At 47.3% G+C, this 23,619-nt stretch overlaps 3 protein-coding genes and 1 pseudogene across 3 annotated transcripts; all 4 read left to right on the top strand.

The window, feature by feature from the left end:
- The first annotated feature begins 863 nt into the window (after positions 1-863).
- On the top strand, positions 864-1,814 carry LOC125541195 (probable calcium-binding protein CML46). The gene has a single exon (XM_048704661.1). It carries the CDS (start codon positions 984-986, stop codon positions 1,602-1,604), a length of 621 nt encoding a protein of 206 aa, XP_048560618.1. The 5' UTR covers positions 864-983; the 3' UTR covers positions 1,605-1,814.
- A 6,142-nt stretch (positions 1,815-7,956) lies between these two features.
- Positions 7,957-11,872, top strand: LOC125536130 (exosome complex component RRP41-like). The gene is made up of 7 exons (XM_048699273.1): positions 7,957-8,239; positions 9,367-9,445; positions 10,243-10,345; positions 10,448-10,568; positions 11,034-11,122; positions 11,218-11,367; positions 11,503-11,872. Exons 1-7 carry the CDS (start codon positions 8,083-8,085, stop codon positions 11,590-11,592), a joined length of 789 nt encoding a protein of 262 aa, XP_048555230.1. The 5' UTR covers positions 7,957-8,082; the 3' UTR covers positions 11,593-11,872.
- A 503-nt stretch (positions 11,873-12,375) lies between these two features.
- Positions 12,376-14,625, top strand: LOC125536129 (29 kDa ribonucleoprotein A, chloroplastic-like). Its single transcript, XM_048699272.1, has 4 exons — positions 12,376-12,806; positions 13,464-13,565; positions 13,856-14,173; positions 14,298-14,625. Exons 1-4 carry the CDS (start codon positions 12,459-12,461, stop codon positions 14,364-14,366), a joined length of 837 nt encoding a protein of 278 aa, XP_048555229.1. The 5' UTR covers positions 12,376-12,458; the 3' UTR covers positions 14,367-14,625.
- Positions 14,626-16,269: 1,644 nt separating this feature from the next.
- On the top strand, positions 16,270-18,900 carry LOC125535270 (annotated as a pseudogene).
- The last annotated feature ends 4,719 nt before the right edge of the window (positions 18,901-23,619 follow it).

The raw sequence follows: 23,619 nt of genomic DNA, 5'->3' as shown, positions 1-23,619 counted from the left end.
ACGAGGGCGGCCGGCGCGCCTCCTCATCGGCTCCTCCTCCGCGCTTTGTCAAGGCAAAGACGGAGCCGGGGCTCGCGCCGGTGAAGGCGGAGCCGGGTCTCCCCGCCATGAAGACGGAGCACGACGAGGTCGAGCTCGACGACGACGCGGCCCTTGAATGGGCACGCCGGGACTCCCTGAAGATGGCGAGGGAGCGCCAGTGCGCCTCCCTGCGGCGCTTCGCGGAGCGCCGCCGGGGCCGCGACGAAGGAGGAGTCGTCGTCATCGACGACAGCGACGACGACGACGACGCGTCGCCGCCGCCACCAGTCCGCCATGGCGACGCCGGGTCCAGCAGGGGCGCCCGCGTCAAGGAGGAGAAGGGCGACGATGACGACGGCGGTGACGATGGCGGCGACGACGGCGACTACTCGACGTTCAGCCAGTTTCTTTTTTAAATTAGTTTATATATTTGATATGTAATAAAAATCCATGAACTTTGTCGAAATATATGCCCTAGTTGGCCAAAATTTGTCGTGTTTAGCCGAACTTCGCCGAACTTTGCTATATACTTTTATTTTTTGAACGCGCCTGGGGCAGCCCTGGAGCCGACGGCTGGGGACCAACTCGTCCTCGGGCCGATTTTTTGCACCAGCTACCCCAGACGGCGATTTTAGGCGCCCCCTACGGGTCAACGGCTGGAGATGCTCTAACCATGACTCTCACGCCTGGGGAAGCACGCACGCAGCTTCCCTCGAGCGCGCCGTGCCAAGTTGCCAACTCCACAACACCATGCAAATATGCAATGCAAAGGGAGCTTCCTCCCTCCACGACTTGTTTACTCCATGATCGAGCTCGGGCCTCTCATATAAACCCCCCGCCCTCCCTCCGTCTTCACACACACCATCGTTCGTCCTCACCTCACCTTGTACACGCGCGCAGCATTGTCCATTCTAGCCGGCGCCAACTGTTTGTTCGACACCAGTGAACTCTCAAGTCTAGCGATGGCAGACGCGACTGCGCCGCGACCGTTCCTCCGCCGCGTGCTCTCGTTCCGGGAGCCGCTGCAGCTCCAGCTCATCCCCTACCTCGTCGGCTTCCTCGGCACCGTCGCGTCCGCCTTCTTCCACAGCTACGCCTCCTTCCTGCAGTCCTTCGCCAGGTCCATCGTCGTCCCGTCGCCGGCCGCTTACGCCAAGTGCGCGTACGCAACCTCGTCGGCGGCGCACGTCGCACCGTGCTGCGAGGACGTCCACGCTGAGGAGGAGGAGGAGGACGAGGAGCTGAGGAAGGAAGAGGTGGAGGCGATCATGGCCAGGATCGGGCTGGGAGTGACCGCCGCCGGGGACGGTCTGAGTGCCACGCTGGGCCATGCCGAGGTGTCACGGCTGTTCGACGCCGAGGAGCCGAGCTTCGCGGAGGTGCGGCGCGCGTTCGCCGTGTTCGACGGCGACGCGGACGGGTTCATCGGCGCGGCGGACCTGCAGGGCGCCCTGGCGAGGCTCGGGTTCCCGGAGGTCGACGCCGCCGCGTGCAGGGCCATGATCTCGTCGAGCTGCGGGTCCAGGGACGGCAGGATGAACCTGTTCCAGTTCGTCAGGTTCCTCGAGGACGGCCTCTGCTGACGGATCGGCCGAGCCGAGGCAGCCTCTCTTTTCGTTCCGGTGCACGGTGCGCCGCTCAGCTGGCGCGCGGCAGAAGATGGGGGTTCTTGATTGTCCTGTTTTTCCTTCTGCCACGCGACGAGTTGGGGGTGGATGGATTGTGCAACAAATTAACGCACTAATTCTCGAGCTTATTAATGGAATCGAACTGATTTCGCCAATTGATCATAACTAAATCTTTGATTATACACATTGCTCCCAAAATCGACCGGTGGTTTGCTTCACTTTCACGTACCAATGATCTTGCCTTTTGGCGTAGTCATCGAATCTGTCTCTGCCAAATCGTGTCGATAAATCAAGCCTGACAGTTCAATCCTCAGACCTGAGAGCATATTATTTGGGTCCCTGTGCAACACGATACAAACAAAGAGGCCACCGACTCCCGGCGAATCTCTTCCTCGGAGCAGGCTGCTATTTCGTCCCGCCATCACAAGGAAGCTTCCTCGGAGCTGCTCGCGGTGTACGAACTAGGAAAATTTGGTGAGGTTGACACCTACAGAAGGGTCCGAGGCTGCGCAGCCACCCCCGTTAAGTGTGTGGAAGCACCCCGCAAAAAAAAAAAGCCATTAGAAAGGGGTATTAAGCAACCGCAAAAAAATAGGGGTATTAAGAACATCCTCCCCAAAGAAAGATTGCACAACATTAAGGCGAGTGCCAAAAAATAGAAATGAAAAGGCTTACTCGGTTTATCGAGTCAAAACAGGACGAGAAGCTAAACAACGCCTAGCTAAACTAGGTCTAAAACATCACAATACATATAAATATCAAAAGGCCAACACGCCCATGTCACTCCCGGCTAGGCACTCGAGCGACTTCGCCGCTACCAGGTGGCACACTAAAAAATAGTCGTATTATACCAAGCTGACACAAGCATGTTTGCGAACCTCGACAATACCGGAGAGGACTGATATGTCCGATAGAGTGAACTTATGCCGCCCCAATCCTTCAAGGTTGGCAAATATAACTTGCTTGACGTTCCTTGCCTTCTTGCATGTGGAGGGTCCTCCTACCGCCCTCACAGAGATGTCATGCTAGCAGTCGCCGACAACCTCTGCGAGCCCCAGTCTCTCTAGCTGAATCCAACTCCATGACAATGTCCCCAAGAGCGAAATGATGCCGAGCAAAGTTAATAACATCGCCATCTTTCGATCTGGGAGACCGGATCTAAGGTTTCCCTAAAAATATGTTCAGGGGGGGGAGGACTCCAACATTGACACCTCTAAAAAAGGAATGACACCCGTAGGCACCACCACCGACTTTGACTGCAGCCGGAGCGTCGGAGCTATGCTGGCGTCAGTGCATACAAGGCAGAAGAGAGGAGAGGAATATGGCAGGTCGGACGATTTGAAGTGATTTGGGATGTGTCTGGCCTTTCCATATTTGCCCCCACATATGGACCGGGTTTGAAGGGTGTCGGACAGTCCGGGTGTTTGAGTTGAGTATGTGGGTCCGGTTAAGTGGCAATTTCGTGACTTGATAGTAATCGTACTGTCCGCCCGGATATGTACAGGAGATTTAAGGGGTCCAGCTTCTTAAACCGCCACATACATGCACCTCACAATGACTACCATCTTTTCTTGTGATATAATTGGGCCAGAAAGGCACAACGACTACGAGCAATGCTTTTGTTTTTCATCGTTTGCGTCCTTTGGCCGGCCCATTTGCCGGTTTCAGGTGGTTTTCCTCTGTTTTTCTCCTTTCACTTTTTCCTACCCATGTTTAACTTTTTTATTTTTATCTTTGTTTATGTTTTATAATTTTTAATTTCCAAAATTTTCTATAGTACATGAACATATATCCACACGTGCATGAATATATTTTTTGAATATGTTTTTTTCCTTCTTAAAAGTACATGTACTTTTTTAAATAATGAAATTTATTTTTGTATACACAATATTATTTAAATATGTGATGAGTATTTTATTTCATATATAACAATATTCAATTGTATTTGTGTGAACATTTTTTTCATCTTCATAATCAAATAAAAAAATTGAGGACGTAAACCGGGCCATCTTAGGAAACTAAATTTTCAGGTTGCACAGGCACATCTTAGGCAGGGGTTCACAATATTTCAATCCAACATATGCATGGATTGGAGTTCCTATGAAAGCCGATGGATCCAAAATCGACATCCTTAAGTGCATGTATAAAGATGCTGCTAACTCCCCTATGCTGGCTGAGGTGAAAGCGCTCCACCTTGTTGCAGAAACTGCTCAAGAATTATGGATTCAAGAAGTCACGTTTCTTACAGACAATCAAACCCTTGCAAAGGCTGCTGATTCAAAAGATCTTGGATTGGTCCAGTCTAGTGGGAGATCAGATCAAAAGTTATTATCTAGTCGATTTATCACATCCCAAGGGATCTAAATAGCACGAAGGAATCCAACAGCTAATTCTAAATGACCCTGCCATCGCCAGTTCACTGTTTTAAAATCTCTAAATAAATTAAATCAATCAGGCCTATTAGCTCAGCTGGTTAGAGCGTCTTGCTAATAACGCGAAGGTCGCAGGGTCGCAGGTTCGAGACCTGCATGGGCCAACGTATTTTTATTTTTTTTATTTTCTTAATATTATTGCTTATAACAGTTTTCCATAATTTTTTAGCAGTTTCCCTTTCAGCCTCTTCATATTTCTAAGAGCAGGCCGAGTCCAATATCGAAGTTCGAGACCTGCATGTGCCAACATTTTTTGAAATTTTTATTATTTTCTTAATATTATTGTTTGTAACAGTTTTCCATAATTTTTTAGCAGTTTCCCTTTCAGCCTCTTCATATTTCTAAGAGCCGGCCGAGTCCAATATCAAAATTCAGTGTTCTCACGCACAAGGAGAGCTCGGAGGGCCAGCCCATTTAGCACAAGGTGAGCTAATGCACTGTAGCGAACTATATATTTTTCCTTTGCTCCCCTAAAAAATCTTTGCGAAAAAAGCTATATATTTTCCTGATTCTAAAAAAACTATATATTATACTTTTTGTCCTCACTAGCAAAAATGCCCGTGCGTTGCAGCGGGAGCAAAAAAATATCAGTCGTTTTCCTTTTTTCGGTTTGAGAAAAAAGGTAGGAAAACCAAAACAGAAGGTGCAGTTCGAGCCCAATATCAAAGTTCAGTGTTCTCGTGCACAAGGAGAGCTCGGAGGGCCGGCCCATTTAGCACAAGGTGAGCCAATGCACTGCAGTGAACTATATTTTTTTTCTTTGCTCCCCTAATAATCTTTGCTAAAAAAGCTATATATTTTCCTGATTCTAAAAAATTTATATATTTTCCTTTTTGTTCTCAACTAGCGAAAATGCCTTTGCGTTGCAACGGGAGCAAAAAAATATGAACCATTTTCTTTTTTTGGTTTGAGAAAAAAAGTAGGAAAACCAAAACGGGAGGTGCAGTTTAGCTAGAAAAAAAACGGTGAGGATATGGAGGTCATGAGTTGGAGTGGAGATGGATGGATGAGGCGACATATATATCTGCCTTTAATAGTATGAATATTATGGCCACATGGATCAACTTTCTTATTGCCTGAGAGATTAGATAAGGGAAGATGGCAGACCAATGCTTATAGATTCGGAGATCGACTTCTAACGCTTTGTCTGAGTCAATCCTATGACCACTTTCGCCCGAAACATGAATTCTAGTCTATCTAAGTCAGAGAAGGTGCTAACCACTGTCTTTGTTGTTCGTTACTACTCCCTTCGTCCCATAATATAAGAACATTTTTAAGACTAGTTTAATGCAAAAAATGTTCTTATATTGTGGGACAGAGGGAGTAGTCCGTAGTACTTGGATCCCAACAAATTATTGTTGTATGTACGCAATTGGGTCGGGCTACACAACTGGGTCGGGTTAGTCATAAAGCTCCATGTTTTATTGCAAGATCTCCATGAAAGAATGATTGTTGTGTGGACTGAGCGGGTGTAGTCCGTGATATTGAAGAGTGAAGTCATGGTGAACATGCGCCTATGGTTAGTCAAGGAGATCGTGAGTGAGCATGAAGAACCCAATAGTAAACATCACCTTCGGCCACGAACGCTGAGAAGCGAATGTTGGTGTACACAATACAAAAAGAGTTGAAAACAAATCTTGAACTTGTAGACACAAGCTAAATCGACCCCTGAACACCTAATCCCCCAAATTAGCAAACCGAACTCTATTATCTCGGTCTATTTTGAACCTTAAGAGTGTTTAGCTGGTATTCACTAATGTGGCAAGTCAAACCCTAAGATCATTGATTGAGTCGTGCATTCCTCCATTTGTTCTGATTACTCCTTGTTTCAGGCTTCCCTTTTTTTCTTTCATTTTCACTTCCTTTTATTTATTCGCCGTTTTCTTCCTTTTTTTATGTTTTCTTTGTTATATCCTTTTATTTTTGTCTCGGTTTTATCTGGTTTTCTTGTTTTCTTTTGTTTCCTTCTCCTTTTCTTGTGTTTTTTTATGTTTTCTTTCTTAGTTTTTCTTTTGTTTCTGCTTCAATTTTCTTTGAGTTTTTTCAACACAAGTCCACATTTTTCGTATACATCAAGTACATTTTTAACACATGTTCAACAATTTCGCGGTTAACCTTTTTTTTTACAAATATATGTTTGATGCCAATTTTCCCTTTTCATACACATCATACATTTTTTATATACAGCAGGAACATTTTTTATACACATAATTAACATTTTTCAAATACATGATCAACATTTTTATATATGTTTTTATATCTACTTTTTTACATACACCTTATACATTTTTGTATACATCAGGAGCATTGTCTAATATTTCTAGAATACATGATGAACATTTTTTCATATTTATGTTTTAATGTCTATTTTTTCCATACATGTTGTACATTTTTCATATACATTATAACCATTTTTACGCATGTTTGACATTTTTAAATATATTATTAGCATTTTTCATTTTATGTTTTGATGTCTACCTTTTTAAAACACATTGTACATTTACACACACCTTGTCAATTTTTGTATACATGAGAAACATTATACTCCCTTCGTCTGAAAATACTTGTCATCAAAATGGATGAAAGGGGATGTATCTAGATGTATTTTAATTCTAGATGCATCTTTTTTTTATCTATTTTGATGACAAGTATTTTTGGATGGAGGGAGTATATATATATTTAAAAAATATAAATGCATGATTACCATTTTTTCATATTTTTTTAATATATATGTATATTATATACTTTGTACATTTTTTGTATATAGTAGAAACATTTTTTTGTACATGTCTACCATTTTTCAAAATTTCATGTCAAATGTATATATATTTATAAAGGACATGGGGCATGATGGTAATTACTACTAGGTGATAGGATGTATTTTCCTTATTTATAAATATAAATATATATGTATATTCCAAATATACACAAAATAAGGATGGACGGGGTGGATCGCTATGGCCAGGCCAACTTCTACGCACGAGCCGCGCCCAACCGACCATCCTAGGGCTTGCCGAACTGAACAATCCTGGGTTCGACTTGCCATGTCGACAATCCTTATTTGGGAAAAATACCTTAACCGTGAAAATTATTAAATGTGTATTAGAAAATGTATATGAAATTTGTTAAACGTAAAAAGTCTATCTTTTCACGCGTAATCTCAGTCTAAAGTTTTCACAGTTTCTTGTGCCTTCCGCCGGTGACACCACCGGTCTACCTCGTCTTTTGTGATCTCAGGACCATGGAGGTATGGTGGATCCCGGTCCTTGCCGATGGAAGAACTCCGTTTTTCATGTTTTTTTTGGTTTTGTTAAGAGTTTGTGTCCTGCTTAGAGAGATGAGACGACAACGACTCTCTGAAGATGAAATAAAATTCTCCCCGTCTAGTCCCCGTCCCGGTGGTGTTTCTAACATAGTCGAAGGGAGTGTGAAGATTTGTCTCCGACGGATCTTGCGGGATTTCGGCCGGCATTTGTCTTCAGTGGGTCCACGTGGATCTTGTCTTCATTCGTCTATGTGTGTGTGTCTGTAGGCTGAATCCTTTTGATCAACGCTTTTCTTCATCGGCGGCGATTGCTGTTCTGGTGTGCTGCTCCTATAAGGCCTTAGCACCATGACTTTCCGGCTGTCTATTACAATTCGGCTTTAATGAGAGAGGGACGAAGACGGTGACGCGTTTTTGGCTTGCTTCAGTGCTTGTAGTCGTTGTTAGATGGTCTACGGATTTTTCTGGTGTTATTTGTATTACGTTGACAGTTAATGAATAAATCAGTGGTTTTCTAAAAGAGAAAAACAAGAAAAAACTGGGTCGAGGCCTGAGGTCCGGGGGCCCTGGGCGGTCGCCGTTCCACTGGGTCGAACCGGAGCTGTATGCTTTCCGTTTATACGAATCTAAAAGCAGCGACCTCATCCCTCCACCCTCGCCGTAACAGCACAGACAAGCCCTAGGGTTTTAGCACTGCTCGAGCGCGCGGCCGGCGACGCAGACACACTTTCCGGCCATGTCGGCGGCGGCGGCAGCTGCGGACACGTACTCCCCGGCCGCGGAGGCTGGGAGCAAGCGCCGGGAGAGGAGGGAGGAGCTGCGGCGCCACCTCGCCGAGGACGCCGATTGGCCCCGCGCCGACGGCCGCTCCTTGCACGACTGCCGCCCCGCATGTAACTACCCCACTCCTGCATCTCTCTATGTCATTCCTTGCGTGCGCACCTCCGTATAATGCTCTGCTTCGTGCTCAACAATCTCCGTTGAGCGCCTGTCCCTTTGCTTGGACAGCACCTGTGGTGTTCGACGTTATGCATGAGCAGTGAGCGCATGTCTGATGCAACGCTGATATCCAGTTCTTTTGGGTTCTGCGGTCTTTTAGGATTTGTACTGTGGAATGCCTGTGTGACCACGTCGTTTTGTTGTGTGTCCTGTGTCATGTATGCTGCCGTATCTCTTGACAGACATGTTGCTTGGCATGGCTTGCGGCCTGGCGTTCCTTGTGCACTCCTGGGCTAGTGATTTATTCAGGCTAAACCTGTCATGGCTTGTCGCCTGGCGTTCCTTGTGCACTCCTGGACAGATGCTTTGTTAATTTGAATTGGATCCATGACTATGGGCCACTTGCACTTTCAGTTGACTAGATGATGGAACTCCTGGATTTCATGCTTTCGTGGTGCTTCTCCAGTACTCAGCCAAAGGGTTATATGTTATGTTCAACGGTGTTCCTTCGGAGAATCTGTACTCTGCTATCTGTTTCTGCAGATGATGCTATAATGCTATTGCTCTTGGGGAATACTGAAGGTGTAAGACAGTTTGCCCTAGATGATGATTTTCTACAGCATTCTAGATGTGTCCTGCTGGCTTTTCTAGCCTTCACTCGCCTTACACTGATGTTGTGCTTTTCTGCTTTGAACGAAAAACATGCATGGATTCAACTTGCAAAGTGTTGAACACGACGGATTTATGCTTAGCCTTGTGCCAGTTTTCTCAATGCTTGATTTTAGTTATAAAATGTTCAAAACATGGTGATTTGTAGATATATGCTAAACCAGTTTGCTTGTAGTAAAACACCGTACAATTTTCAGGGCTGAATACAATTTTGCGTGTGTGTATTATTATGATATATAACATGCTTGCACACATTTCTTTGATATATTATCTGAAAGTTTGCTTCACAACCTCTCCCTCTCTCTTCTCGTAACCTTGACCAGAAAATATTGCTTATTGTTCTATAAACTTTGTCGAAACTGCGTTTGTATCTTCAATTCTAAGTCGTTTTTGATTTAATTGTATGTTGCAGTTATGCAAACAGGGCCAACTACTGCTGCATCAGGGTCTGCTTATGCAGAATTTGGGAAGACAAAGGTCATTGTGTCAGTGTAAGTTTAACAGCATTTTTCTTTTCTCATTGTATGTATGTTGTATGGTTTTGATTGCAAGTGTGAAATAAATGTCTTATATTTTATTCTAGAAAAAATATATCTTCCGTTACTTCAGTTTTCTATTTCAACATAAATTTAGAGGTATGCCAAATTCATCCTTGGAGGTTATTCCAGATTGACAATTTAAGTAGTTATCTGAGTGTTGATGGAATAAAATATCACCAAGTTAAGGTCAACTGATATATATTTACAAGCTCTTTGTTTGGACTCGAAAATGCTTATACTTTGCTAAGCAACGGAGAACATTGCATGTTCATCTTGAATCCATTTATTTCCTATCATTCTGAGTGTGCAAAGACATGCAAGTATTTTATAATCTTGTGCTCTCATCAGTTATCACTTCAGAGTTTTGACTACATGGCTAAATCTTTCTCAATAGGCAAAATCTCAAATTCACAAAGATATCTTGAACTTTGAAGTCCTTTAGCTTCAACATGTGCTTCCTAGCTTTGTAGTCAATTCGATGTATTGGATTGTGCAGTCTTGTTGGATTTATCTTATTGATTGATTGGTCAGCATGGTTTTAAATAGCATGCTGTAGCACGCTATAGTGTTTAGAAGAGGTCCTGTGCTAAGGGGCACTGGTCTAAACACATGAACACACACTTTAATAGCGTGCTATAGCATTGTTATAGCATGCTATAGCGTTTAGAAGAGGTCCACCGCTAAGAGGCATATCCTGCTATTTAAAACTATGTTGGTCAGTCATGCTTATTTATTTATCATCTTTGCAGGTTTGGCCCAAGGGAGAGCAAGAAAGCAATGCTGTACAGTGACACTGGTAGGCTCAATTGCAGTGTGAGCTATACAACATTTGCCACTGGTATACGTGGACAGGTATGCTGTTTAATTAGCTCTCATCGATTCTATTTGGAGAATATTCTTAGTCAATCACATATATTTGAAAGTAAAGATTGATAGCATGCATCTTCATTTCAGGGGCTGGAAAACAAGGAGTACTCTGGAATGCTTCACAAAGCCCTGGAAGGCGCAGTAATGCTACATACTTTTCCGAAGACAACTGTTGATGTTTTTGCGTTGGTTCTTGAGTCTGGTGGCAGTATGATACTATTCATGGCTTTGCTTTTGGTTTTCAGTATATTACACTAGTTGCATATTGCATCTTTCTACTTGGAAATGCTCCTAAATTAATTTTCCAGTGCTTATTCAGAAATTGTGTTCATATTCTTACTCATCTTAGCGTCACTGACGCAGTATGTTCTTGGTCTTGTAATATAAGTTAAAGCTGAGTTATATTACTCACAAGTTCATAGTATGAATGTGCTGTTTTCTCGTAGTCATTACTAATTTGAGGAAAAGTGAACATATTTAGGTAGGTAAGTAATGAGTTATTACTTTTGAGTCTGCATTTCATCACATTTGTCGATACATTTTGTATCTCTAATTCTCTATCCATATATTATTTGACAGAAGCCTTTATCCCCCACCATTTCTTTCCGCGGTACCATACTTCCTGATAAAAAGAAGAAACTACTGTCATCCTTACCACTCTCTTTTATTTCAGGCGATCTTCCCATTATAATATCTTGTGCTAGTCTTGCACTGGCAGATGCTGGGATTATGATGTATGACCTTGTTACATCAGTATCCGTGGTATGCCCTCACACTCTCTCTGCTTTATGACACATGTACTTCTGCCGAGAGATATTTAAACTGGAAGCTGATCAGTTTCAACTTCGATCTGCCAGTCCTGTTTAGGGAAGAACGTTCTCATCGATCCAACCTCAGACGAGGAGGCATGGCAAGACGGAGGCCTTATGGTATCTTACATGCCGGCCCGCAAGGAGATTACACAACTTACGCTGACTGGGGAGTGGACTGACGGCAAAATCACCAATGTGTGTTATCTATCTACTGCATTATCTGAGATACACAATTTCTTGATGCTTCGATTAGAATTGCTTGACTCTCATATATAGAAATGCCAAAGCAACAACAATCATACTAACTTCTTTGTCTTTGATCATCAACAGGCAGTAGAGCTCTGTATGGATGCTTGCAGTAAGCTCTGCGAGATATTGCGGGAGCGCTTGAAAGACCCTGCGAGCTTGGCGAGCGAATGACATTTGAGCAGACACATGTTTTCAGAATCACAACAGATATCCTTAGCTGTAGAAATTCTGTAGGCAAGGGAGGCCAGGCCTGATGTTTGGAGGAGCACATTTTACATGGCCGTGGTGATTGTTTCTTTTGGCAAAAGAGCAAATTGTTGTTAAGGCAAGAGAAAACGCTTCCTAGGTTTACATGCCATGTGTTGTAGAGTACTATGAATTCGGAACCTGAGACTTTTCGGAACTTTGTATTATTCCATGGATTGTTTATGATGTCAAAGCTATTGCCCTATATTTTGGGCTGGGAGCCTGGGATGCTATAAATTTTTGGGCTGGGAGCCTGGGATGCTATAAAATTTTGAGCTGGGAGCCTGGGATGTATCTCGTTGCTGTTCGGCTGGTACGAGCAGCTTGTATTTACCACTTCACCTTCCAGTTGCAGTTTCAGCAAGAGTTCCTCTAAAAGAAACATTTTTTTTTTGTGAATTCTAAAGGAAAAGAAACATTTTCAACAAGAATGTTGGTGCTAAATGATGCTTGCTGGTGAATTATCATGAAGCCGCAAAATAGAAGATCTTGATGAGAGTGCATTATCCCATCCAATTCCAAAATATTAATACAGCCAGGTTCCAGCTAAACATTTTGGCTGGCCTCTCACACTGCCAGTGGGTCACAGCCCCTCTTATCCCAACCCCAGAGAAATATCTCCCCAGAGAAATATCCAGCCGTTGGTGTGGCTCATCGGCTGGCCGTCCATCCATCGTCCCCGTACACTATAAAACCCCCTCCACAGTTCACTCCCACACTCACCCCTTTCCCTTCGCCTCCAAACCCCAGCGGCAGAACCTTATCCCCTGCGAGTCTTATCCCCCTCTGCAATGGCGGCCACCCTCTTCTCCACCGCGCTCTCGCACCACTTCATCCCGCTCCCCTCCGCCGCCAGGCCCGCCGCCGCCTCGGCCTCCTTCGCCTGCGGCCCGCTGCGCGCCGTGTCGGCGCTGCTGGCGCCGCGGAGGCGGCTCCTGCTGCCCGTGGCCGTGGCCGTGTCGTCCGAGTTCGGGACGGAGGACGCCGAGGAGGAGCAGAGCGAGGGCGAGGGCGGCGGCGACTCCGAGGCCGAGTACTCCGAGGACCTCAAGGTCTTCGTCGGCAACCTCCCCTTCACCGTGGACAGCGCGCAGCTCGCCGGGCTCTTCGAGCAGGCCGGCTCCGTCGAGATGGTCGAGGTATAAATTCACACTCTCTGCTCTTGTTGACTAACAGTTAGATTGGCGCGAATTATAACGGGCTAAATTGAAATTCCGCTGGGCATTGCATGGTTAGGATAGAGACTTCGGAGTCGGGACGTTTTGTTTCAGTGTGGTGTCAGGTTGTCCAAGGGATGTTGAATTGTTGGTGTGTAGATTGTGTCCTTCAGGATAGGATAAGGTACTGTAAATTTTTCTCGGCATGAAGTAAGTTGGAGTTGGTTCAGTACTTCAGAGGCCTCGTAAATCACTACAACAAGTGAATGCTCAATTGTACCAGAGCTGCGCATGGACGTGGAGTTGTTATACTGGTATATGTTATTTTTCTTCTGGATAAGATAAGATGTTGTAAAATAGTCTCAGCTTGAACTAAGTTGGAATTGGTTCAGTAAATCACTACAGCAAATGAATGCCCCATTGCAGCAGAGCTGCGCATGGTCGTGGAGTTGTTATACTAGTATATGTTGTTTTTCTTCAGGATAAGATAAGATGTTCTAAAATGGTCTTGGCTTGAACTAAGCTTGAATTGCTTCAGTAAATTACTTCTGCAAATCAATGCTCAATTGTAGCAGAGCTGCACCCTAAGCCTTGGATAGTTTATTTTTTCAGAATGATATATTATCTCATTTCTTGCAGGTTGTATATGATAGAATGACCGGACGGAGCCGTGGATTTGGATTCGTCACAATGGGTTCAGCTGAGGAAGTTGCTGCCGCCGTTGAGCAATTCAATGGCTATGTAAGCAGACTTCATCTGTTTTAAACCACCTTATCTTGGTACATTACATGGATTTAAATGACTATGTGTGTATACATTGTTGGGTGTTTGTTTTTCATGTAGTGTTATGTAGCAATGATGCTCAGATATGTTCAGCTTACTGATACAAACATGAAATCTGATTTCCAGCATAATTAAGCATTGTAGTGCGAACTTTGCTGATTGTTTGGGACTATTTGTTTTTCTGTATATGTAGTCCAGTTGTTGGAGTATTAGACTGTTGACTAATTGATTTTTATCTCTCAAATTAGACGTTCCAAGGAAGACCTCTCAGGGTTAACTCCGGACCACCACCACCCAGAGATGAATTCGCACCCAGAACACCGAGGACCATGGGCGGCGGCGGTGGCGGCGGCGGCAGCTTTGATTCAGCTAACAAGCTCTACGTCGGAAACCTATCCTGGGGTGTTGACAACTCAACGCTCGAGAACCTGTTCAGCGAACAAGGAAAGGTGCTTGATGCTAAGGTCATCTATGACCGCGACAGTGGCAGGTCGAGGGGTTTCGGTTTCGTCACCTATGGCTCTGCCGACGAGGTCAACAATGCGATCTCAAACCTCGACGGCGTGGTAAGTTCTTGTATATTACTGTGTTCATAGTGTCAAGTTTGAATAATTTGATGTGAATTGTACAGTTCCTTCACAATGTTTTCTGAATAGCTATGCTAATTGAGCACATGGTTTTGTTCTGTAGGACCTCGACGGCAGGCAGATCCGGGTTACCGTCGCAGAGTCGAAGCCGAGGGAGCAAAGGCGGTTTTAAGAGATCCTGACGCTGGTTAGAGATTAATCATGTGTTCCGTAAGTGTTAGTTTGTAGTTTCTACTACTATTTTCTCGCGGTTGATGAGAGAGACTGGGAAGTGAATTTGTATACCGGAAGATTTTTGTCAGCCGTGCAACTCGTTGCGCCTCTTGATAGAAAAAGTAGAAATTTTGTCAAAGTCATTCTTATATGCTTAGCAGCAGAGATGATGTACGATACCATTAAAAACCCTTCTGAATGTTTGTTGATGCTGTGTATGGCTCTCTCTACCCCCCTCGATATAATGCCCACTGTTTCTCTGAATGTCTTTTTCTAGATGAAGTTCCTATTTTTTTGCAAAGGAAGACTCGTAAATCCACTGAATTGCTGTGCTTTTTTTAATAAACGTAATAATAAATCCACTAAATTGTCATCGATCCCCTTCGTCCCGTGCGCACTGCGGTCAGCTTTGGTGACACGGTCGAGTCGGATCGATGGTCTAACCCTCTTCCTACTCCGATCATCAACGCTTCTTCCCCACGTCAATTCGAACCGGAAGCCAGTTCAGCCGGATGTCGGATCACGAGCCTATATATGGCGTGTACGTACGTGACATTGGGTGCAATTAGCAAGCGGCGCCATGGGAATCCAGGCTCTGCTAGTCTAGGGCATAGAGGTAGTGAGGTACATCGACGTAACCACTCTCCATCGATCGTGTAGTAAACTCGACCATGGCTCAGGTCGACGGCGGCAACGGCGGCCACGCCATCGACATGGACGTCGGCGGAGGCGCCAAGCACACGGGGCCTCTCGCCGGCCATCAGCTCGCCTCTCCAAGCAATCCAAGCCACGTCATCGACATCGACGTCGGCGGAGCCAAGCACGTCGGCGACCAGCTCGCGTCTCCGGCCTATCCCTGCCACGTCGACGCGGCGCCCGCCGAGCCATCAGAGTGCGGGGTGTGCATGGAGCCGCTCGAGTGGGTGGCGATCGGGCCGTGCGGCCACCGCGAGGTCTGCTCGGACTGCGCGGTCCGCATGCGCGCCGGCTCCAAGTCCCAGCAAGCCAGCCGCCGGTGCTGCATCTGTAGGGAGCCCTGCCCCACCGTGCTCGTCACCAGGTCCGGCGCCGGCGGGCCGCGGGCGTGCCCCAGGCTGTCGCCACTGGGCGCGTTCCAGGGACCGGTGGGCGGCTACTGGTACCACAGCGGCTCGGCGGCGTACTTCGACGACGAGCGGCAGTACGAGGCGGCTAGGAAGGCGTACCCGAAGGCGGAGGACGGCGTGCGCGACGAGGGCGACGGCTTCGAGCCGGCGTGCCCGTGGCTCTGCTCGCCGCTGGCGACCGGCCTGTTTTACGTGGCTCTCTTTTTGTGGGTTGGCTTTATGGTCGGCGTCAACGCGGGCGTCATACCCTACTGGGGCGCTCATTGACAAGCGTCTGGCTTTAAATTGCTGGACTGAGATTATGTGAAGTCTGAATTCTGATCGATTGTGTTTGTCATGGATGTTGTATTTCGATTTTTTTAGGGGTATTTGACTCAGTTAGAGCTATAGTTTAGCATCCAAGGGGGAAGTTTTGTAAAAATCAACATGAAAAATTGCTCAAATATCTGTAAGCGACGCCTACTTGGTTCGTGTTATAAATGCTCTTAGAAAAAGCGGCCAACTTTTATGCAATATTCTTTGATATTTGTAAGTTGTCTGGTTTTGTTGTATATAAGTTGCATCCTTTGACATGTACTAGGAAAATTGCCCATGTGTAGCAACGGGGTTATACTATTAGAACATAACCGCTATGAAAACGAACGAGGAAGAAAACATGAAAGGACTATTCTATGTTTTTAGCTCCTCACCGTGTCGCTGTTGACACCCTTCCCACTCTGCATCGTGTACATCGACATGACATGAGATGCACAATTGCTTAAGATCCTGGCCACCATGGCGCCGGAGTGCGCGGGCAGGGGCACCGACGCGCACGTCGACACGGTGAGGATCCTGGCCACCATGGCGCCGGAGATGGTGCCCTACCTGACCCGGGACGACACGGAGAAGCATGGACGGGTCAAGATGGCCGTGGAGGCCATGGCTGCCGTCTTGTCTGCGGGCGGAGTCAGCGAAGATGCCAAGAAACCGATCTGGTGAGGATCCTCAAGGAGGCCGCATCACCGGCAGCCATCCTGTGCATGGCCGCGGCTGTGCAGGTACGCGCGTGGCCCGCCCGAGCGTCGATGGTCCGAGCCGACGCAGTGCCCGCGCTCGCGCTCGCCGTGGCGGCCGCGCCCACAGCCGCGGCGGAGTCCGCGCTGATGTTGTAGTAGAGGCGGCCCACTGCAGCCGCGCCGGCGGCCGTGATGGGCAAATGGGGCGCGAGGCCGTGGTGGCGTTGCTGTGGCTGTCCTGCTACGCGGGAGGCGGGGAGCGGAAGATGAGGGAGGCGCTGGCAGCCGCGCCGGAAGCGGTGGGGAAGCTGCTGGTGGTGATGCAAGGGGACTGCTCGCCGGCGACGTCGAAGATGGCCGGCGAGCGCGAGCCCCGCCCCGGCCATGCGCTGTCCGCTCCGCGCCGGGCACGAGCCCCTCCGCGGCCATGCGTGCTCCGCTCTGGCTGTGTGTGTGGTAGGTGGCGGATGGAAAAGAAGAGGAGAGAAGAGAAAGAAAAAAGAGAAAGGAGAGGAGAGAGGAGAGAGAGGGAAGAAAGAGGGGCTGGCAAGTGGGCCTGTGCATGCAAAAAAGACATGCCGGCATCCCCAGCTGCCCCCAGGGGTCTGGGATTGGGGTGGGTGTGCCGGCGCTAACTTTCGTCAAATCCGGCGAAAAACAGCTTTCTGGGGGCCCCGAGTGGGGTGTTTTTTTGCCCGCCGGCGTCTAAAAAGTGGCCTGGGAGGGCGTCTTGGGGGGCCGGCTGGAGATGCCCTTATGTATGTTTTTAGCTCTTCACTGTGTCGCTGTTGACACTCTTTCCACTCTGCAACGTGTACATCGACATGACATGAGATGCACAATTGCTTAAGATCCTGCCATGGATCCACCTTAGCCCCGTTGTGAATCCCGGTCGTGTACTGTCACCATGGTGGCCGCACAAGACGGGGGTCATGACCAGTACCTTCGTCATCTTTTTCCCTGCATTCTTGGCGACCTTAGAGCGGGTGAGTATAATGTTCCTGAGCTGACGAGATAATGAATCCTGTCCGCTCTTGATGTTTGAACCGAAGATTTGGAAGTCCATATGTCGACAGATCCTCTTCTTGTATCTTTGTCTCTTTCACAGTAGATGGAAATAAACGGACATAACATGTTTAAATTAGAGATACATGTGCTATTATGTTCATCTCTAAAATAGATTAACTTAACAGATAATTTGACCCACTTAAAAGTTCTTTGTCAGAGCATATAAAATCACCATGTGTACTTTACCTAATCTGACCATACTAATTAAGTGTAAGTGTAACTCATGCAAACAAAAAGGAAATTCACTATTCCCACAAAGATCTAACTTTGTTGATCCTCACGTAACAAATAGTGGGCAACTTCAGTAAAAAAATCCGAATAAAAGTAGACTGTAATTTAAACTGTCCACTGAAGCAATCGTGATACAAGACTGATTGAATACCAGATTTCAATCTTGTGTTGCAACATCTTACACTCACCTGCTCATCGTTTGCTAAACTTGGTTTTGCTCTCTCGCACACAGATGGGCCGGGCTGGAGTTTTCAGTTCCTTTCATTTTTGAACGGGGCTTTCAGCTCCTTCATGCAGCCCTCAAAAGGACATGGCGCAGATTTATTTTCACCATCCCTGCTACTACCAACAACCATCAGAATAACCCATAATCCTTTTATCTCTCAGTTTTGTTTTCTTTATAATGGAGCTCCCTTCTTCTCACAGATCCATCATTCCTTGCCTACCGAGCTCCCTTTGTCCTTAGTTCCTCACCCATCAGAGTCCCCCCATACAGCGCCAAGCAGGCCTGGGTCGCAGCACATGCGCCATGAAGGAGATTGGCCTAGAGGATTAGGACGTATGTGCGTCCCCTTCCAGCCGACGGCCAAGTAAGCACCGGTCGCACTGCGGGTGCCGTGAAACAGCTCAGCCGGGAGGACCAGGACGTCCTTGCCGGTCCCCTTCCAACCAGCGCCAAGCATGCCCGCGTCTCAGCCGGGGTGCCGTGGTCTCTGAAGCCATCAATGCTGCGGCGTTGTACGAGTGAAAGGCAGGCACGAGCGACAATGGAGCCGAGAGCAGCAGTGTGGAGCGTGGGGATGGAAGGCAGTGGTGCGGCTCCAGCCGTTGGAGGACAGATGCGGGATTGCGGATGGCATCGCTGCTCCGGTCGTAGGAGGCGGCGGCGGCGGAGAGAACAGAGATCCAAATCTTGCGTACAACTGCGTATACGTATCTACTTGGTGTAGCCCTCACTACGAAGATCTTGCAAGGTCAGAACGGCAAGATTCTAGTAAGGTTGGAAGAACAGCGACACATCAATGTTGAGCACTGCCGCAACGACGAGATTGAAGCAGCGTTAAGCACAAGAAGCAAACGAGCAGGGGTTTGATTTATACATGCCCCCGTCGGCCTATGAAACGGGAAAAGGAGCCCCTGCCGGTCATCCCATGGGCGTGTGCTCAAATCGGAATAGGAGTTTGTGTCGGGGTCGACGGGAGAGGAGATCGAGTCGGCCCCGGTAGGGCACCGTGCTCGTGGAGAAGATCGCACGGGGAGACAAAATTTTCTTTATAGATTTTAAGGAGAGATAGATGTGAGCGAGAGGATGAGCGGATATCATTTTAAGGCCCAGCAGTCTTGGTCCATGGACTGATATGAGATTGAGACGATCTGGGCCTACAAAATAAAAAATAGCCACGCTAGCAAAACGGGTATGACGTGTGTGTGTGAATCGGGCGAGAAGCTTGCGATGCGTACGTGTGAGAGACGTACGTAAATTTTTATCACGGACCGAACCATGAAACCAAACCAAAAACGAACCATGAAACGGACGGACGAACATGCTATTAGTATCACCTCGTTTATATTATGATTTTGTCTATACAAATCGTAAAAGCGTATTATGATATGAGAAGAAAGCGTATTGGGACGATAAACCCGACAAAGTTAATCCGTGCTTTATTATTATTAGGGAGAGATTTAGTCACTTCACATCATGTCATGGAAGTGAAACCACATTTTTTTCCCAGAGAATCATGAAACTACAAATGGGCATATGCGATTTATCTAGAGATTATTTGTTATATGTGCCTAAAAACCATCTAACTTTCAACACTTTCATCCATCCACTATGATGGGCTTCTTTCTTCATGAGCTTTCTCCTTTGACCTCACTTGGAATTTTATTGACTTAACTTACCATGTAGACACCGCATTAAAAATAAGCGTGTGTGGGCGGGGGGGGGGGGGGGGGGGGGGGGGGGGGGGGGGGGGGGGGGGGGGGGGGCACTCGCATTTATCATCATGCCATGGTTTTCAACGACTAGGTTTGCAAAGACACAAAGCAATTTTTTCCTCGATCGTTTTCTTTCTTCTAGGAGAAGAAAGAAAGGCAATCTTGTCTGCTGCCTCCGTCCCCCGGCAACCTCGGTCATCGGTGCCGAGGGGGGCCATCGGATCCACGCTTGTGGATCATTTTCGGCTTTAGTAGCTTAGGTTTTTGGGTTGTTCAATGACATGGCCTCGGCCATGGCGATGGCGGCGCTGAATAAAGAATCTTTAGATCCTTTCCCGACGAGGCGATCCGTGATATGGTCGGGGTTGAATTTGGAAACCAGTCTGTTCAAGCAATGATGATTTGGCGGCGGTGGCATCCTCGTGGTGGACTTGTGTCCTCGGGCTCCGCCGTTGCACCAACATTTGCTCCAGCGCCAGTGTGGAGCTTGGGAGGTAGTTGAGGAGCAGATGCAAATTGTGGTATGCATCGTCGGCATCTGGAATATGTTGTATCATGTGTCTGGATTGTGGTTCGTGGTAGGCATGTATGATTTCCTCTTCCGACGTCTTAGTCATACGGGGGTGACAGATCTGGAGTTTGATGGCATGTCTTATTGGAGATATGCCCTAGAGGCAATCATGTATGATGATATTTTCTATGTGTTTATGAATAAAGATAGTCCTTAAACATTATCAATGATGTGTATCAACAAGTACGTGACTTGTTTGTGAGACTATGCATTATATGATGACTGTCCTAAAAGGTCCCTACTCGAAAGGGCTGTGTGGACATGCAGTCGACTAGACTAGCATATGACATGGTCGATGGCTTGGTCTCACTAGTCATGGAGCATTTGATGCTAACCGGATAATATGGACTCCGAAGGATCTGGTAGGATACGACATAGTCGGATCTGAGTCAGGCAGACCCAACTATGAGACGCAACGATATATCATCTGTGAGTCTCTAGTACAACATACGTTCTATGTCCTAAGACCTAAGCTGGCGCATGTACTCGTGATGGTGACAACCCTGCTTTGGGCCAACCAAACGTTACTCCGTAACTGGGTAGTTACAAAGGTAGGTTTCAGGCTTTTCCAAACCCATGCTGCGAGACATGGTCGAGCAAGATGAGATTTGCCCCTCCGATCAGAAGAGATATACTCTAGGCCCCTCGTGTGATCCAACCAAGATAAACATGGTCAGGCGACAAGGATTATGAGATAATCCGGTTTGTGATCGGCATCACTAGAACGAGAAAGATGTTGGGCTAGCACAAGAATGACATACTGCCTTAAGCCTAACAACATATATCGTGTGGCAAAGGGAACATAACTGTGACATGTTGTACAGGTTCGCCAACCGGCTTCATTGTCTACTTGGTGGTCGGCACGCCTTGCTAGAGGCCGCTATCGGCCGAGCAGGTCGGAGGTGATCCGACCTGCGACCAAGCCGACTTGAACCTAAGGGGTCGCACGCTTAAGGGAAGGAACCTGTGAGGCTGGATCAAACTCCACAAGTCAGATGTGATCCTACTTGGACTCGGATTTAGGCCGAACATAATTTGGGCTTTAGGATCCGTGTGAGGCCCAAGTATTGAGCCCATGACGGATGCCTATATATATAGGGAGGTGCTACACACTCATTGGGTTGATCACTTCGGCGCCACCACTAGGGCTTTGCATGTGTTGCAAGTAGCCACCTCCACTCGCCGACGACTGTGTGATCGGACCTAGCAGTCCGATGCACGGTGTTCCTCCTGCATGCGCGGATACCGTTAGGGGCGGTGCACTTGCGCCACTCCGGCGAACCAATATGTGGAATCCAATGACCGGCTGTTCGAGGGAGATCAGACAAGGAGATGATCCACGTGGACGCGCTGCACCAGCTCTACTTTCGCTGCACGATACTGCTCGTCTAGTGGTAAGGATCCATGATTCATCTCTCATAGCATGTTCTTGGATGTTCTATGGGTAGGAATTTTCAATTTGCAATCGCGCACCCTACCGTAGAACCCAACATGTCTAGTGTGTTGCCCTGGTCTGATTCGTTCAACGACAATGGCTTTGTCTTTGGCGAGCCATTTTGGAGGTCCATAAAGTTGCATATCAGTGATGGAACCGTGTCGAGATCGGGTGAGGAGCCGATCCGTCATTTTTTTCTTTGGTGTCTGTTGTGGTGGCGCTGGAGACAGGGCACGGGCATGGCCATTAAATAGAGTCGTAGATTGAAAGGATCAAACCTATACACCCAAACGAAGACCAGATCTAAACAGATCCACCAATGACCAACACAGACCGTATTTCACGAGATCCTACGGAGACACGCCTTCACACACACTCCGACGTCGCTAGACGCACCACCGGGATAGGGATTGAACATGGGAGATATTATTTCTATCAAGGGACATTGCCGTCGCCGCACAACCCCAACCAACGTTAAACCTAGGAAGAACGAGAGAGGGGTTCTTCCTGCCTGGCGCTGGAGGGGCCCAGGTCCTTTGCATCTCCATGGCCCGTAGGCCGTCGAAGACAGGGCAGACCGGCGACGACACCGACAGGAGAAGGAGAGCATGTGATTTTTTTTGTGGAGGAGGAAAGAATGCGTGACAGGGGCGGAAGATCTTTGAAAGCAATAGCAGAGTTAGGCACCGACAAAGAATGATCAAGTAGCTTGAGCATCTTTGAGATATTTGGAGGTCCTACTTGCACCGTAGCCGAGGATCAAACCGCCTGTGTGCATGGCATTATACTTCGTCACTTCCCGTATGGCATTGTTCCTGAATTCAAAGCCAACACCCATGCCCCGTGGCCCGCGCTCGCTGTCTCGGTAGTCGATCTTGGCAAGGTAGTAAACAACATAATCATCTTGAAGGCTTAGGTTGGGTAGGCCTACGTGGAGTCTGTGCAAGGGTGTTTGGGCATCGTCCTCCACCTCCATCTTAGATGCTCGAGAGATGCTAGACAAATCGACCTGGTAGTCCATGTTGATGGATTATGGATGGGCCTAGGTCCATATAAGACAATAATCCCTAGTTAATATCTAAGGTCCATAAAAGTGCACGACAAGTGGTGGGAAGTTAGTACCATACTGTTATAGTAAGAAAAGTGAGACCTCTTTATAAGGGCTGGTCTGCCACTTGCTATTGTGAGCTTGGAAATAGGAGATGTACACACACGCTCCTTCTCCTCCACCACCCGCCTCGCCATGCCTCGTCACGCCGCAGGTTGCGGGAATGAGCCGAGCCGAAGCTTATTTTTTCCGATCAGGAATGATTAATTAATTTCAAATTAATTAACGAGTCGCTTACGGAAGTGCCACTGTCCGAGACGTTGGACCGTGGGCTGTTCGTGGACTCGATCGTGGGCCTGAGCCCTGATACGTCCATTTTGCATCATACTTTTATATCGATATTTATTGCATTATGGGCTGTTATTACACATTATGTCACAATACTTATGCCTATTCTCTCTTATTTTACAAGGTTTACATGAAGAGGGGGAATGCCGGCAGCTGGAATTCTGGGCTGGAAAAGGAGCAAATATTAGAGACCTATTCTGCACATCTCCAAAAGTCCTGAAACTTCACGGGAGCACGTTTCAGAATATATAAAAAATATTGGGCGAAAGAAGTACCAGAGGGGGGCCACCCACCGTCCACGAGGGTGGGGGGCGCGCCCTACCCCCTGGGTGCACCACCTGCCTCGTGGGCCCCCTGGTGGCCCTCTGATGCCTATCTTTGGCTATATGGAGTCTTTCGTCGAGGAAAAAATCATAAGCAAGCTCACGGGACGAAACTCCGCCGCCACAAGGCGGAACCTTGGCGGAACCAA

Source organism: Triticum urartu, chromosome 2 (genome assembly GCF_003073215.2).
Source record: "Triticum urartu cultivar G1812 chromosome 2, Tu2.1, whole genome shotgun sequence".
NCBI classification, from domain to species: Eukaryota; Viridiplantae; Streptophyta; class Magnoliopsida; order Poales; family Poaceae; genus Triticum; species Triticum urartu.
This window is presented reverse-complemented; position numbering and strand designations above follow the sequence as displayed.

Bases quoted from the DNA above. Each gene is read 5' to 3' on its own strand.
- LOC125541195 (XM_048704661.1), top strand. From the start codon at position 984: ATGGCAGACGCGACTGCGCCGCGACCGTTCCTCCGCCGCGTGCTCTCG.
- LOC125536130 (XM_048699273.1), top strand. From the start codon at position 8,083: ATGTCGGCGGCGGCGGCAGCTGCGGACACGTACTCCCCGGCCGCGGAG. The intron at 8,240-9,366 runs GTAACTACCCCA...TGTATGTTGCAG, and splicing joins GCACGACTGCCGCCCCGCAT to TTATGCAAACAGGGCCAACT. The intron at 10,569-11,033 runs GTATGATACTAT...CTTTTATTTCAG, and splicing joins GGTTCTTGAGTCTGGTGGCA to GCGATCTTCCCATTATAATA.
- LOC125536129 (XM_048699272.1), top strand. From the start codon at position 12,459: ATGGCGGCCACCCTCTTCTCCACCGCGCTCTCGCACCACTTCATCCCG. The intron at 12,807-13,463 runs GTATAAATTCAC...CATTTCTTGCAG, and splicing joins GCTCCGTCGAGATGGTCGAG to GTTGTATATGATAGAATGAC. The intron at 13,566-13,855 runs GTAAGCAGACTT...CTCTCAAATTAG, and splicing joins TTGAGCAATTCAATGGCTAT to ACGTTCCAAGGAAGACCTCT.